Raw genomic sequence first — 16,954 nt, 5'->3', positions numbered from 1 at the left:
GCGATGAAAAGTGAGCTGTGACAATTTCATGTGTGACAGGAGTAACTTGAGGCATGATTTGGTAGCGACCGTCATAGAGTGACAGCAGCCCATACTAGAGAGCAAGACAGCGCGATGGTGGCCTTATTAGCAAGATGGAGTCAGTACTGTAATGGCGACCCTACAAAAAATGTTGTGTTTGCGAGGTGTAGGCCTAGGGCCGACAACGAGCTATTTGACGAGCAATGTGGGCCCGCCTGACGAACGTAGCTTTTTGATGTGTGCAAGGAAAAAGAAAGCAGGGGAAAGCAGTCGCAGGCTTGTTTAATGGCCGAAAAGAAGATAACAGGGTGAAACAGCCGGTGATGTCAGGATGGGAGGAGCTACGTGAGAAGGTCATGTACGGCAACGCCAATTGTGACAGTGAGCCCAACCTTACATCGATAGCATTTCAATGTCCAATTGTGGTGCTCTGTGAGCACATTTGTCTGCTAAAGGTACGCAGTAGCAGGTTTACACAGAATGGAGCATAATTCGGAGTTGGCTTATATTACTTATTTATTTATTATTTTTTAACATACCTACATTTGGCCTGAGACATTGTTGTAGGGGGGTGTTGTACATGAGCAAACGCAAAAAGTTACAAGCACGGCATAAAATAAAATGTTGGGCGTGATTACAGCAGTGGAAACAAATTACAGTGGAACCAGCAGGTGACAGCGGCACGTTACCCGGCACAAAGAACGTCCTTCATCATTTAAAGCAAGAACAGGAGTGTTCGATGGTCCTTCGCACTCTCTTGTTCAAGATATTGACTAAGTTATATGTTCATGCTCTACGTATGAATACGCATCTCGTCATCTATTGTACACATCTGTCAGTTTCTGTACGAGTGTGTCCATCTCATTTTGCATGAAAAAAGAAAAAGAAAGAAAACTCGAGCAGTACGGAAAACCGTCATTTTTCTAGAACACAGCGACCGGTTGTCAACCGATAATAGTGACTGCGACAGTGGCAATGTTGGGTCTTTATCGTCATATTGAATCAGAATGAAGTGTAACCAGTCTTAACCAGTTGAGACAATTTGTGGCGATCATTTTTTTTTTCAGGCAGCAGAGCCTACTCTGCAAAGCTCGCGTAACTTTGTCAGCTTCAAAAGACATCTACAGTATCGAAAGAAAGAAAAATACATTGAAGGTTACCAGTGATTTCTGAAATGCGGGGATTTTCACGCTCCCAGAAAGTGTGTGTGAAATTCTGGAACCCGTACCGATGTTTGTCGGACATCAGCGACGGACGCCAGAGTACGAGACTGGAATTCTCGATACAGAATAATGATCACAAAATGTGCACGTTGCTATACAGGGCGATACGTAAGAAAAGGAGCTGACACAGGACAAGCACTTGTCTGTCGCCCAGAAAGTCACCGTCATAATCGCTGCGCCTAACAGCTTCATTCGCGGGGTTTACGCAGCATACTCCCAGTCACACACAAATTCATACCGTCCCAAGGTTCGCGCTAAGGTACTGAGACGCGTCTCTATATATAAAAGCACGAAGGTCGTCTTTTTACCCATCGTCATCAATAAGAAGGCCGTATATGCCTTTAGTGGGGTACAACTTAAGAAGACGGGAGAGGCCCCGCCCAGATGACCGAAGCGTTAAAACAGATTGCCTCCGCGACTAAAGAAATAGCACCACTAAAAAAATGGGCGTCTAAAGCGCGCATTGTCGGTATATATAAGACTTTTGTATCTTAATGACTGGCTAGGTAGAGCTCTTGTGATTGGAATGCTACAGCACATGCCGGATCGTTAGAAAAAAATAACCCCGTGCCTTCTTCAACGCTGCGCGTCGTCTGCATTTTAGCTTCGTTGCAAAGGACAAAAGTAGCAAGAGCAGCTGTGCATGGCTTTTGCGCTTTACTACTCGTGTATCGAACTTATAATGAATCAGTTGCCATTGAACAAGTATTGAAAAAAAAAACAATATATTTATCGAATCCATTACAAACCCGGGGCGAGAAAACGATCGAGGCAGGAGAGGTGACAAAATACTTCATTCATCGTTTTAAATAAGTACTCTTGGTCTTAAATAGTATAAAATTTATATTTTTGGGTTTTAGGTTTTGACAAGCGTATATTCAAGAATGTGTTAGGCGTTTTTTTTCTTTTCGCGATTTCTTAATTTTTTCTGCAAACCTGCACTCTAGCCACTTCGCGCAAGGCATTCCGTGCGAGTTTTCCGCCATGGACCCTAGCGAGGTGACATCGGAATGCGATCCTTCGTTGCTGAACGAGCTTTGTGTCGCCTCGATGTGGACACCACCAACGAGGCCCCACGAAAAGAACAAGAGAGGCCGCATCCTGAATAGCGATTCATGCAACATGATCCTCCCACTGCTACACATATTGGCGTAACAGCGAGCCTGAACGCAGGGTGTAGGACCCGAGAATGTTTGCCGCCGAGATGCTCGGTGTCACCGCAAGCAGTATTCAGGGTGAGGAGGGAGGTCAAAGCTTCGCGTTTTTGGGGTGGCAAACTGTCTACGCCCTCACGAAAGCGCCGCCGAAATGTGGGGAAGACGCAGCATGAAGTATGGCAGCTTCACGTTGTGCTCACTAAGGTCAGGTGCGCAGAAGTTCTTTCACTTCAGTGAGGTACCGACGGTTGCAAAGCTAACGAACGAGTTCTCTATCGTATGGATCTCCCATCACTGAAGCGGTCTACTGTGCGTCGCCTGCTTGCCGAGATCGGCTAGAAGCGCGAGAAGAGCAGCTGCAACTCGCTGCTTATGAAGCGGGATGACATCGCTGAATGGCGGAATCCCTACCCTTGTGACGTGGAGCGCTACATGTCCCGTCCGAAAGATCTTCCTGGACGAGACATGGGTGACGGCCGGACAGACTCGGTTGATCAGATGGACAGACACCCACCGTGGTGCAGAAGCATAGACACCTGTGCGCTCGAGAAAAAGAGCGGGCAATGGGCCTGAAACAACCTTCTGGGAGAGGCGAGCGCCTGGTCATGACGCACATCGGCAGCGAGGACGGCTTCGTCGACGACTGCTTGGGTGTATTCCGAGGCCAAAAAACAGGCGACTGCCATGATGAAATGGACTGCAATCACTTCGAAGGATGGTGCACTGACACTCTGCAGTATTGCTAGCTGGTAGCGTCATTGTTTTGGACAATGCACCTTACCATACTCAGCGAGAAGAGAAATAGCCGACGACGGTCTGGAAAAAGGAAAATATACAGAAGCGACTCAAAAGCAAAAACATCGCTTACAGTGAAAGGATGGCGAAGAAGCAGCTGCTTCAGTTGGCGGCATCTGTAAAGTCATGCATTCTGAGCTACATCGTAGACACCGCAGCTGAAAGAGCGTTTGTAATTGTATGCAGGCACCCGCCGTAGTACTTCGAATTTAATCCCATTAAGCTAGCGTGGGAAAAGGTCAAAAACGGCATCGCTGTGGACAATAAAGACATCAAGCTGTCAACGGTCGAAGACATCTTGAAGGAAAAACCCATAATGTAATGGCGGAAGGCTGGAGGAAGAACATTCAACGCGTGACGCACCTGGAGGTAAAGTTCACAATTGACGCGTGTTGGGGTGACCTTATCCAACCCGATTGCAACATTCACAGATCTGAAATTGCCGTCCGTAAGATCACTGCGCATGTGTCACAATTTATACTGGCGACGGTTAAACGGTACAGCATCTGTTTTATTTTGGAGTCATAGTACACATTTTCTTTTTTCAATGTTGTAAGATACGGCGAGAAAAAAATCCGTCGGATAGTGATTCCTTTAAAACACAACACGATTTCGTATCATGAATCACGTGAATCAGTAACCCGTTACTAATGGTCCACAAATAACGCTCTGTCTAAAATGAATATATGGAGTTTATGGCATTACTAATCAAAAGCGCAAGGTTTATGTTACAGCGGCATGCGGATTTGAAAGTCTGTCTCACATGCGCCCTCGGCACAGATAGCAAAGTCGCTAGCTGCGAAAATTATTCACTCATCTGCACTAATTGAGCGTACTCAAAACTGCTTGCATAAAACTATTTCTGTCAGCAGAGGTTTAATAGCCCAAAAGTTGTTAGCAAAACTCCCCCCCCCCAAAAAAAGAAGAAAGAAAACGAAACAGCTAAGTCCTCTCAGACGGAAGGGATCCTAATTGAGAAATGCAACGAACCGTTTGCCAGCTCGATGTAGCCACATGTTACATGGGGCGCGTTATCCGTGCCCTTCACGAAGTGTCGTTGGTATAAGAGCTCATCTCAGGTACATCGCAAGCCTATAATCATAGACAAAAATAGCCATTGTTTTATTCACGAACGTCGGCTATGACATGTAGCACTAGTTTACTTATTCTGCTTGGTTAACCTTAGAGGCGGACGGTACTTACAGTGGAAATCAAAATGAGTAATTGACTAATTAACTAAAGTTGTAAAACCACCTTTTGAACTAATCACTCGAAGCGCATATATTGCAATAGAAGAACTGAAGCGAGTGATTTCACAAGGCACCTACACTTGGAGCACATTTGGAAGCTAGCACCAATCTTCAGATACGCGCTGTCAACCTTACAGTCAAAATGCACTGTTGTTCCGATTTCCTTTTTACCAAAACGCTTTTTTATGTATTGAAGAGGAAGAATTACTGGAATACCAATGCATTTCATCGCAAACATTGAGAATAATGTGTATCTCTAAATTGGTGTCATCCTCTGAACTCATTTAAAGTAGATATGACATTCTAAGTCACTGGCTACAGGTTGTAAATTGCAACATGTACTGTAACGTAATTCGTCTAAAACGTGATCACAAATGGTTATAAGACAAGCATTTCCTTAGATTTCTCGCACACATAATGTCCGTCTCAGAGTAAGCAGAATTATACTGCATGCCACAAGTGAGTTCTGAAAATTCTGTAAATTATAAAAAAATTATGCGTGGCTATGCTATCACAAACACCAGAGACCAGTGGAGCTGGGGAAAGGCCAGTAAACTAGTGCTGAACCACACACTTTTGCTGGGCTTCCCCCAGATGCCCTGTTTTCTGGCTTTTGCGATAGTAGAGCCACGTATAATTTTTTTTTCCACTGCGAAGGAAACAGGGGAAATGAAGACGCTGACAGAGTAGCTCGTGCATATGCTACACACCATGGGTGCTCACAGGACGCCTCTGACGACCCGATCCCGATTGACCAGAACTACTCTGCAATTTTAAACTATCACAGAGGAAATAGAATGAAGCTACCACCCCCAGAGAAGAATCTCAGTAAGGAAGAACAGGTTATATGGAGAAAGCTGCAAACCTATATATATATATATATATATATATATATATATATATATATATATCAACCTGCACATTCTCCATCAAATTCATCCCGAAAGATATACTGACACATGCTCATGGTGCGGAGCCACGCCAACCTTAGACCACATCTCATGGGCATGCACGGCATATCCACAAAAGAGAAACGCAGAAATTATGGAGCATACACAATGGGAGGCAGCGCTGTCCAGTTCACAGGAAGAGGTCCAAAGGGCCATCATCCGACAAGCAGAACGGCGCGCGGAAGCCTGTGGAGCCCTTGTCTAGGGGCTCCACTCATTGAGTGTTTTATTCTTCGATAAAGTTGTTCTTCCTCTTCCACTGCGAGAAAGAGGACCCCGAAAGCGAGTGCGCGGGTTTTTATCGGACAGCAATCACGTCACACCCCCGGTGTCCCCGCCGCGCCACCCCTTCTCCCCCGCTAGGCTTTAGCCATATCGTCGCGTCGCTATGCTGCGCCATGCTGTGTTTATACCCCGGTTTCACTCTCTCTGAAATATCTCAACCCCAGCTCGGCGATGCTGCGAACGTCAAGGAAAACCCAACGAGGTTCTAACAGCTCCACTGTAAAAAATAGCACGTCGCATATTAGGTATGAGAGATCGCATGCCCGCCACGGCAATATTAACGCGCATTTCTAGCGCAGCGCCCAGCCTCGGCGTTCGCAGAGTTCAAGGCGCCGAAAGAAGCCGGTGTAGAGAACAGCTAACCTGCAATGACCTTACTACAAGGTCGTCCAGAGGGCGGATGATCGAATGCCGGCCAGGGTGGCCACATTCGAATTCTTATGAAATGCAAAAACGCCCGTGTGCACGTTAGAAACGTTAGTGCGTGCCTCAGTCGGCGCACAGGAACGTGAGCCACCTCAACGTTATACTTACGCTGCACGCGTGAGAAGGTCTCGCTTATCCCGGGCACGTAAGGAATGGGAGCGCATCTTTTCGGACGCGCGCTGGTAGGCTCCAAAGGGTTTTACAGATGCTGTTCCACATCTTCAATCAACATAGAGAGGTAACCGCTCGTCAAAAGATCCTTCCGGATTGCCTGTACATCGGAATTTAGGTCTTGCATTCAAATGTGGCTCGCACGGCTCGACAGGCAGTTAACTACTGACCTCTTTCAGTGTGAGGACGAACAGACAACAAATTCAGGTACCGGTAGTGTACTCTTTCTGGAAATGTTGAAGGAAAGCGCACCATTGCTCCTTTTTACTAACACATCCCAAAAGTCGCAGTTTTGCCCGAAAGGCGCAGCCCTGATTACGAAGCAAATTAGTACATGGAAATACGAAGTAAGCATGTTAGTCTTATCGGCCGTATAAGCTTGTAAAGATTCCCTTACTAGCTAAGTACCAATGATAGAATGTGTAAGCGCGACCGAGCAAGGACGTAGAAAGAAAGAGACACACAGAGACAGTGCTGTCTCTCTGTAACTGTTTCTCTCGACGTCCTCACTCAGTCGGGCTTACACACTCCATTTCATTTCAATTTTATTTTCCATTTTGGAATACCGATGGAGGGTTTGCAGAAAGAAGCTACACCAGGGCAGCTTGACCATTCTACAAACCTAATGTTCAGCAGGGAGGCAGCAATGGTACTTGTACAATTAAAAAAGAACAGATCATTGATTCATATCAACTATCCCGCAAACGTGTTTTAACTAACAAATATGGTGTCACGTGCGCACAGGTAAACATGAACACATTTCGCTCCATGAACGCGTGAACTCGCTGCCAAAATGCTGGAGTGAGGAATCGCGGCAGCAGCTGCGAGCGAAACGACGTTGGTGCATCTCTCGCTTCAATGCGAACGAAACGTCGAAAGCGTAGCACGCAGGAAGCTACCTGCACTACGCGCACTCTCCAAACATCGCAAATGGCTTTGAAGATTAGGCGCACGCGGACGCGCACTTCGGCCACGTCGCAGATCGTTTTCAAGAACGGCGCCTGCACGGCGGCCCCGTAAGCAGCAGCAGACAGAGAAGAAGGCCCCCCTCCCTCGCCTCACCCCCGTGAATCGTGGGCGAGACGAGAGGGCGCACTTCTGGACCGTCCTGCTCGCGCGCGCGCGCACGCGAGGGTGATCTGCGTTCGCTGGCTCATCCTCGCACGCTTTCACTCGCACGTGCAGCGTACGGCGCGCCGCGACGATGTTATCGAGTTTGGACTTTGACGGAACCTCACGACGACAGCGACAGCAGCAATGCGCCTGAAGTGTCAGTATAGTCTTTAAGTAATTTCAGGTCTGCGTCCTTTTCCACCGTGAACTGAATGGAATCTTCTTGGTTGTCTAGATGCGTGGAGAAAACGTCCAGAGCAGAGCGCTGGTTACGCAAAAAGAATTTTGAACCTGGCGTAGAAAAATTCTTGGTGATGGGCTGGAAGAAACGAGCGGTCTACTATCCATTCCATTGTCAGATTTGCAATGGCCACCGAGGCAGAGGTAACCATTGGTGTACCGTGGACTTGCTTGTAGACGGCCTTATTAGTACAAGTAGGTGCTGACCAGGCACTCTTATCAACACTTATCACTCTTGCTGCTTAAGCATGACGTTGTACTGGCTCGCGTTCCTGCTCGGCACGCACTGGTTAGCGAGAAGGACAAGCTACCGAAGGAAGCCTTTCCTGGCGTTGTTTACAAGATCCCATGTGCGGATTGTGATTGCGTCTACATCGGGTAGACGAGCATCCTTAAACAGCGGCTGCGCCGATATCAAAATGATGTGGACAAGAAGAGTGGCTTCAAGCACAGCACACAGCAGCGACTAAGCACAATATAGACTGGATGAACGCTACTCTAATCGCCCAGGAAAGAAACTGGAAGTCAGGCCTGTACCTGGAGTCCCTCGAGATGCAGTCAGCCGGACACAAGCTCAGTCGAAACAAAGGAACCCTTCCCCTTCTTGCGGGCGTGCTTGCACCAAATGCTAAAACCTATTTAAGCAGGCCTTTTCGCGAACGTTTTTCGACCTATTCTGAACACGGCTAAGCCGAAACGTCTTGTTCTTGAAACGTTTATTTTGGTCGGTGTACGTCTATATCAAGCTGACAGTGGTCATCCTATAGACTAACAGCATCCCATCTTTTGGATTGCCCATACTACGCAAAAACACTCTTCAGAAATGCTGAACACCTCTTCTTGCGGTGCCAGTTTTCGACTGAGGTATAGCACAGGATGCTCTTCACCACTTTGGTTAAGTTGGGCAAGGACGACACCTAGACCACGCTTGCTGGCGTCACACTGGAGAATGAATTCTCTGCGAAAGTCTGGCGAGAGAACCACAGGCAGTGAAGACAGAGCTTTCCTCTCAAAACAATTAGTATATTCCTACAAGGCACCGCAAATCTCCTACTGACGTACGACGCACGCACTAACATTTTCTTTCTTGTCCACAAAGGACCCGCTCTAATGAAATAACTCAAAAAATCTTGAGGAAATTACGCGTTCAAAACTGCACGAAAAGTTGTGCTTATTTCTAAACACTTCCACGCACGCTTCTAAGCGCTACTCAAAAAGCTGCTGTCTTATGAATGCAAGTGCCGGACATGCACTAAGGCTTTGCTTCTCTGTGTTCGAGCAAGACACGCCTTAAAGCAACGATGAAAAGACTTGCTAAGATAGTGTGGTTAAATAATGGCTCCTCCCAATAGCGCATGTTACTTTCAAAGAAAATCTCCCAAACACTACAGGTTTCCAACAAATAACTTGGACTTGACGTTGCTAGCGTTTCTCACACAAAAAGAAGCCTATCTGCTCATAAAGAAAGAGTGACAAATAGAAAAAAAAACAATGTTTCTGAATCTATGCGCGCGAAAGCCATCTCTGAGAATATCAGTGAACTTCTAAAACAAATAATATAAACAAAGCTCACGGTTGGCTTATCGGGACAATCTCTAGTCTCGGAGATTCTCAAAACAAACAATATGCACAAAATCTGTATTGCCATTATTCATTCCGAATGGCCGACGGTTGCGTCATGTCTTTAAGCCGTACTCGAAGCGCCCGCGGTCTGAGAGCTTTTCTTTTCAACCTTGTCACTCAGGGAATACAAAGGGCACGTAAGTCATTCCCCTCGCTGCAGACCCCCGATACTCAAGAAAAATAAACTTTATTGTGTGAAGGAACTACGTGTGGTTAATCTCGGGTGGATCCCTCTTGTAGAGCCGCTCTAGCCATAGGTACTGGCGACGTGCCTTTTAGGCCTCGTATTACGAATTCACAGCCCGGGATGACCACTTCGCGTCACCTTACCGCCGCGCTCTCCTGTGTCATATAGGTTACACCCGGAAAGAACTCAACCAAGGGGGGACATAATTGCCCCCTGGCTTTTGCCCTCCTCCGCGCCGAATGTCTCTTTGTATTCTAGCTCCTTTGACGGCTCTGACACGCTCTGACTGGAAACATTACAAACGCCAAACGCCCCTTTCTAATTTTTACTGCGCCCACCACACGTTTTAGTGGGTTTCGCTTTATTCGGCCGGGTTATCTTCTCTGCTGCATTCCTCACTCTTCGATGCCTCTTTCTCTTAGCGCGCTTTCTAGTGCTCATTTCCAAGTCCGTCTTTTTATTCTTCCCGCTGGTGGCTCATCAGCCTGACCCTCTTCCTGAATTTCTGTCGGGGAAATCAGAACGATTTCCTCCTCCGGCTTAACTACGTCTCCGGAGGCAGTTTCATCCACTTTTTTTTTTATTTTTGCACTCTCCAGCGTTATAGCTCTACCCCTGATCCCTCTCCTGCATTTATGTCCGGAAAATCGGAAAGATATTTCCTCCTCCGGCTAAGAAGCTCCCGGAGCTAGCTCTTAAATCCACCTTTTTGCAGTTTTTTGAGCTTGGTAACTCAGCTGCTGAGCTAGTTCCCGTGCTTGGGACTTGGTCAAACCTATGACCTGGGGTTCAGCAAAGGTGCGCCCTTTTTTATTCAGTAGCGACTCTGAGCTGTTCGAAAAAAGGTAAAAGTAGGCTTCAGCGGTAGCGCATTGGAGACTGCTGCTTCTGTCTCGATATCTCCGAAGCGTCCTTCAATATGAACGTTTGCCATTGGTAGGCACACTGAGTCTTCGCGGACGACCTGCCTTATCCACGTCCATTCGGGCATGCAGTCTGCAATTTTCACATACTTCTGATGGAAGTCGTCCATGGTGGCCGCGGAGTCCCTGAGTACCCTACACTCTTTGCCATTTACCATTAGATCCGTCATGTCCATAGCTTTAGGAGATCGAGGTTGCACGGATGACTGATGGAAGTGAATACTGGCCTGTTATTTGAGCAGTTTTGGTAGAAGTGAGCCGTTTCCTTAGTCACAGCATGCCAATTGAACTGTCGATTCGCGCTCTTGCTGATGATTTGTGGGTTCCATTCTACCCCTTTCAGTTTCTTTCGCTATGCCTTCGGGCGGCACCGAAGTGCGTGTCGCCTCGTTTATCTTTTGTGTGTAGTTTTCTGCCCTCGAGGGTAAAATTTTGGTCGTGGGGAAGGTTTTTGATAGTACTGTACGCTACTGCTCTGCGGCCTGAAGCCCTGGCACGCCACATACTCATTGGCCAGCTGTGTTGCACTCTTTACAGACACCCCTTCCTACCTGTCCTTAATCCAAAGGTGTATGTTATCCTTCAGGGTCTTGTAGAACTGCACTATCCAGATTAAATGTGACAGTTTCCTGATGTTATCCGCCTCTGCTACTTTCAGCCACTCCGAAAAATTATCCTTCAGGCTGCACGCAAACTCAACAAAGCTTTCATTAGGCTTTTTTCTTTCCTGTCGAGATCTCCTCCCAGAATCTCCTGTGGAAAGCTTAGATTTCGTAAGTAAGCTCGACTTCACTGAACTGTACACGCCTGCTTAGGCTGCGCTGAGTTCGGCCACGACTTTTGAGGCTTTTGCCGGCAGCAACGCAAGCAACCGCTTCCGTCCAAGTGTCTTGGAGAAATGCTCGCTTCTCATGAATTCGTCAAGTTAATTATGTCTCCTATGCCATCGGATGTTTTGTACATCTGAAGCAAACTCATCATTTTCACGCTTTCCGTTTGTGGCGGGGCCGCATCCGAACCACGCGCTAATCTCGCTTGGTATAGTTTTATTTTCTTGAGCTCAATATCTGCCTGCCTTTGTTCCCTCTTTTCTTGTCTGGCCTTTTCCTTCATTTCTGCTCGCATTCCTTCTCTTCCGCCATTTCTTTCCTCTCAGAACATATCTTTTCCCAGGCATCCGTGACCTCGTCCTCCTCGAAACTGACTTCGTAGATCTCAGCACAAATTTTGGGCTTCCTTAACTTATGGTCAATATTCATACCGAGCTCTGATGCTAACAGAAGCAGCTTCTCTTTTTTATTATTGTGAAATACACGCTTTTCTGAAAGCAGACTACAACTACGATTGACCGCACACCTGGTGGCGCTCAACAAGAGCTATTTGCCCGATAGAACCTGGTCCTTATCTTAAGGGAAAACGTAGTCGCCCCAGCACTCACCCAACCTCGAGCTTGCGAAGGTCGTGTCTCCTGGAGCCACGTGCCTAAGTCCACCGATGCCATATCGTGAGGGCTGACTTCTGCTTCTCTTCCTTCAAGTTTCCTCGACTCGTCCAAGCCTTCACGCCGTTACTTCGACGGTTGTGCTTTCCTGATCCACGAAAAGGAGCTCTCTTAATGCCGGATCCACAGACGTCACTCGTCCGTGCGCACTTTACCTCGAGCCTGTGAAGGTCGTGTCTCCTGGAGCCACGTTCCCAGGTCTGCCGATCCGGGATTGTGAGGACTGCTTTTCCCATCTCATCGCTGCCACCAGTCTGTTGCGGCTTGGGGCAACGCTTGAGCCAGGAATTCACCTGGCACAGGGATGAGTACGTCCGCTAGTAGAAATTAAGTGAAAAATTGTTTATTTTACATTTTGCACTGGCCCCAGATACGGAAGCCCACTTGATGGAGCAGCGTATAAAACGTCTGAGTTCACATCAATCTCTGACTACTCTGGTCAGAGACTCTGGAAGCGACTCTAGAGGCTCGCTGGTGATCAAGTCTCGTTTCCTCGTAATCCTGGTGAACTTACCTTTGTCTTCTGCACATCAATCTTCAAACCTACTCTTACACATTCTCGATTAATGTCCTCAATCATTCGTTGCAATTCACCCTTAGTGTAGCCAAACATGAACTCATCTGCGCCCTTGATCCTCACTTCTAGGCCTTCCCAGTCTAATAAGTGGAATACTTCTAACCGTGCAGCGTGCATTGGATGGATTATATTTCCTTCCCTGACTCCTGCCTTGATGCGTGAATTTCAACTTTTCTTGTGGAGAACCACGATACCTGTGGAATCTTTGTATGTGTTTCCCAACATATGCACGTATTCCTCCTTTTCCCTTCAATTTCGCAATGCCTGTATGACTTCTGGTATCTCAACTGAATGAAATGCCTTTTCATAATCTATGAAAGCCATATAAAGAGCTTGATTGTACTGCTCAGATTTCTCAGTTACCGGATTGATGACATAGATGTGATTCGTTGTAGGATATGCCTTCTTGACGCCAGCCTGTTTTCTTGCGCGGTTGCAGTCGTGTTACCCTGTCTCTATTAGAAATTACCTTAGTGAATATTTTAAGCAATACTGAAAGCAGCCTGACAGGCCTACACTTCAATTTTTTAACCTGTCCCTTCCTATGGATGATTATGATACTGCCACACTTCCGGCGCTCTGGTTTACTTGAAGTCATCAGGCATTGCGTTTAAAGGGTCGCATGGTTTTCAAGTTGAACATCGCCTGAATCTTTTGGTAAACCGACTTTTATTCCATTTTCTTCTGCCATTTCTCCACGCGACATATCTTGCAACGTCCTTCTAAGTTCAGCGCTAGTTATATACGAGGCCCCTGTATCCTGTTCCTCGCTACTTCGAATGAAGATAACGTGGATGATCCGGGTAATATGCAGATCAGTATAGAATTATTCCGCTGCATTTACTATTTCATTGAAATTGCTGATGACAATAGCCTGCTGATCTTTCACTGCATACACATTGGCGTGTCCTATGCCAAGTTTTCTTCTCACTAATTTCATGCTGCGGCAATAATTTACTGTTTGCTCAATCTTTCAGACGCTACAGTTCCAACTATTATTTAATTTTTCTTGTTTATCATTTTTGACCGTGCTGCAAATTGTTTCTGATATCTTGAATTAGGGAATAATTTCATGCTAGGTCATTTCTTTAATAGGTCCTTTGTTCCGATTACGCACAGGAAACCCTGCTCGTGAGAATAAAATTTACACAAGAATATAATTGGTGGGACTGCATACGGGAGGGTCTTCCAAATCATGGCTGGGAGCTTAATACAGCCGTTAAAAAGAAAAGTGTACAACCACTGCATTTTTCGCCGCCACCAGACAGGGCAAAAACATGGAGGGTAAAAAAGAAGCTTGACTATATGGTAAGGACGACGCAAAGAGCGATGCAAGGAAAAATGCTAGGCGCAACGTTAAGGAATGGTAAGAGATCAGTGTGGATAAGAGAGCTAACAGGACTAGACGATATTCTAGTTGAGAACGAAGAGAAAAAAAGGGAGTTGGACAAGCGGTATAACAATGCGCAGAGTAAATAACCGGTGGACTGTTACAGTTACAGAATGGGTGCCAAGGGAAAGCAAGCGCAGTCGAGGAGGGCAGAAAGTTAGGTGAGGTGATGAAATTAGGAAATTTGGAGGCAGAAGTTAGAACCAGGAAGCGCAAGACAGGGCTAATTGGACATCGCTGGGAGAGGCCTTCCCCGTGCAGTGGACATAAAAATAGCCTGATGATAATGATGACTACAATGACATGCGATAATCACGCCGATATCGAGGAGTCACTGAAATGTTATTGTCCGTTTTTCTCTACAAAAGATTACCTGTCTTATAACTGAGGAAAAGGTCACTCAGTGTCCGAGTCACTTTCGCTTGACACCCGCGATTTCGCATTAAATTGCTCGTGACTCCTTTCACATTAAAGTTTATATGTCCACGACAAGTTTTCGAATGCCTTTACTTGTTAGCTTGTTGCATCGTGGAGTCCTACACACCGCTGCGGGACTGAAATCCACGGGGCCTCCTGAAAGCAACGCAACATTTTCAGAACGAGACTGAAAACATATACACAGTGTAAACACTCGAAAACTGCGCTGCCGTTTTCTTGTCGTCGTTGTGGCTTCTTGAATTGCATGGGCACAGCAGAAAATGGAAATCGTAATTATACGCGCGAATTTGATTGTTTTTGTTGTGATTTTCTGTGGTGAAAAACAACGGGAAAAGCTTTTTTTTTTTGCCAATCTTTCCAGGTTTTTTTTTAGGCCGTTCCATCTCTGATGCTACCATCGGTGAAATCTTTCGTTGTTTTTTGTAAGTCAAGAGTACTTGGCAGCACAGCAGCATCTATCGGCTTAGAGCTCTTGTCTCTGTACTGGTATCGTACAGGTCGTAAATATAGCACTGAATATTTATCGCACCATGGTTTTGCAGGTGGAGCTTTCCATGGGATGAGTCCGATGTTGTCCTGCTGCCGACTCCGATAACACACGGAAGCGGCCTGCTTGCCATCACCATCAGCGTGCTCTTGGGTACAACATGCGTCATTGTCCCGCCTAACTTGAGGCTTGAGGATGTGGCCAAGGCTGTGGAGCAGTACAAGGTACATCCAATGCCGCATTAGCTTCAAATAATGCACGCGCAGTTCTTCCCCTTCCCCCCTTTGTTTCCGATGCTGTTACAGGAAAGCATCTAAGAGGACTTCCACAGTGTTTTCGTGAGGGGTAAAGGCGGGCGTGCGACAGCGTAGCCAATATCAATATAAACGGGATATTCGATGCCAACCGTCTCATACGTGTCGTACCACGATCTCAGATCTTTCTTTAATAATCACGGATATTGACTACCTTGCTAAGATTGAATTATCACGATATCATTCCTAGTAAGAAATGCCTGTCACAAAACTTTTTCTTAAAGCTTGGTCAACAAAGTGAAATATGCTTCTGGAAAACAGTTCATATAGAAGATATACTAATTCTTAAACCTTCACTACTTCGCCTACTGAGGCTACAATGATTCGGCTTCAATATGTGTACGTTCTTACTGACAATTTTGGAGTCCCGAATACTGACAATAATGCACGAAATTGACAGCCTTTTTCCTTGAAAGACTACTATTGTTTTGGTTATTGTAATGTATTTACCACACTGCCTTACACGTGTTGCGAAACGAAAATTATTTAGGCGCTAATGCACTGAATGAATGTTTTTGAAATAACATGCCATACCTAGAAACATTTTGGTTTTATTCCACTCTCATTCACGAATTTCACAGTGAGCAAACTTCAGTAGATATGCTTGCTTATTGGTGTTCGATTTGCTGCATAAGATAATTTTAATTTTTTGTTTTAAGCAAAATATAAGATGTGGAATTCGGCCCGTGCGCTACCTCACCATAGTTCCTTCCTATCAATTCACTGCAAGGCGCAAAGGCTGCCCTGCATAAGACCATCGGCGCCCAGTTTGCTGTTGTAATGCCACCTTACTCAGCACGTGATGGCACGACTATGTTGCCCACTCCTATGAACTTTAACAAAAATTTGTCTTTTTCTTGTCTTCTTGTCGTTCCTCGTAGAGTGTGAAAGGAGCCGATGTCGCACGGAAGCTCCGAGTTTATTTCTTTTCTCGCGTCTTGTATTTCTTTTTCTTTCATTTATATTTACAAACCTGTCTGAGGAATTTGAAAACGCACACTTAAAAGCGCGCGACCGAGCTATTTTAGCGCCCATATATAGTTTATCTTTGATAAACTAGTAGACAGAGGTGAAGCACTGCCAGGAGTTCTAAAGCCCTGCTTGTAACTGCTTGTGTTAGCAGTTAGATGAAGGCCTTTTAACTTATTCTGAGGTCATATACAAGGTGGCTTCAGAATCATCATCATCATCATTATATTCGTTTACCTATATTTTGTGCAGTACGGAACGAATGCCTCTCAGAATACCTCTAAAAAACGGTGTCCTGTGCTTAGTGAAGACATAGTATAGGGTCGCAAATTTTAGATTTTTATAAAACCTACTAGAACTGAGATTTTACTACAGAATTGAAAATTGGCATTCTATTTGCTAACAAAAAGATTTCGAATATTCACAGGTTCAGATGAGCGTTTTGAAGTTTCTGAGGCAAAAGCGTGAAGCCGAATATAATAAAAGAAGAGAAGCATATTCTCCGTTCAGGAATCTACTCTGAAAAAGGAGAACTCTGAGGGCTCTCGCCCGACTTCTCGACTCCTTTCGCATTCTGGAATCTACAACAAAAATAGGTTTTGTAATATTTCATGGGGAGGGCTCCCCATATCTTGTCAAATTGCGGGCACCGACTGCCCGACGCGAGACAGTCACTGCGCTTTGCGGTGAATTGGCAGGAAGAAAGTGTGCCCATCGTAGTGCAGGGGCTAAATTGAATAATTCATATTTTGCCCGAAACAGAAATCAAAAAGATTTATTGACGGAAATCAAAGGCTTATGTCTGTCTAATGAGCTCTGTTTCATAATTCTACGAGTACCGTTTGCGAAAATTCTGAATTAAAATGCACCAAAACCAAAATTTGAGCATGTTTCGCACGCTATTTAAAAAAATC

The 16,954-nt window shown here is 45.8% G+C and overlaps 1 protein-coding gene across 1 annotated transcript in view; it reads left to right on the top strand.

Moving 5' to 3' along the window:
- Positions 1–16,954, top strand: part of LOC126531884 (uncharacterized) — an 82,849-nt gene that overhangs the window by 43,468 nt on the left and 22,427 nt on the right. The window contains exon 5 of the mRNA XM_050179618.3: positions 14,813–14,981. Coding sequence (XP_050035575.1) covers positions 14,813–14,981 — 169 coding nt within the window. The remainder of the gene's footprint in view (positions 1–14,812; positions 14,982–16,954) is intronic.

The sequence above is a fragment of the Dermacentor andersoni genome, chromosome 4, assembly GCF_023375885.2.
Source record: "Dermacentor andersoni chromosome 4, qqDerAnde1_hic_scaffold, whole genome shotgun sequence".
NCBI lineage: Eukaryota > Metazoa > Arthropoda > Arachnida > Ixodida > Ixodidae > Dermacentor > Dermacentor andersoni.
The sequence above is the reverse complement of the archived record's forward strand: the minus strand, read 5'-3'. Positions and strand labels throughout refer to the sequence as shown.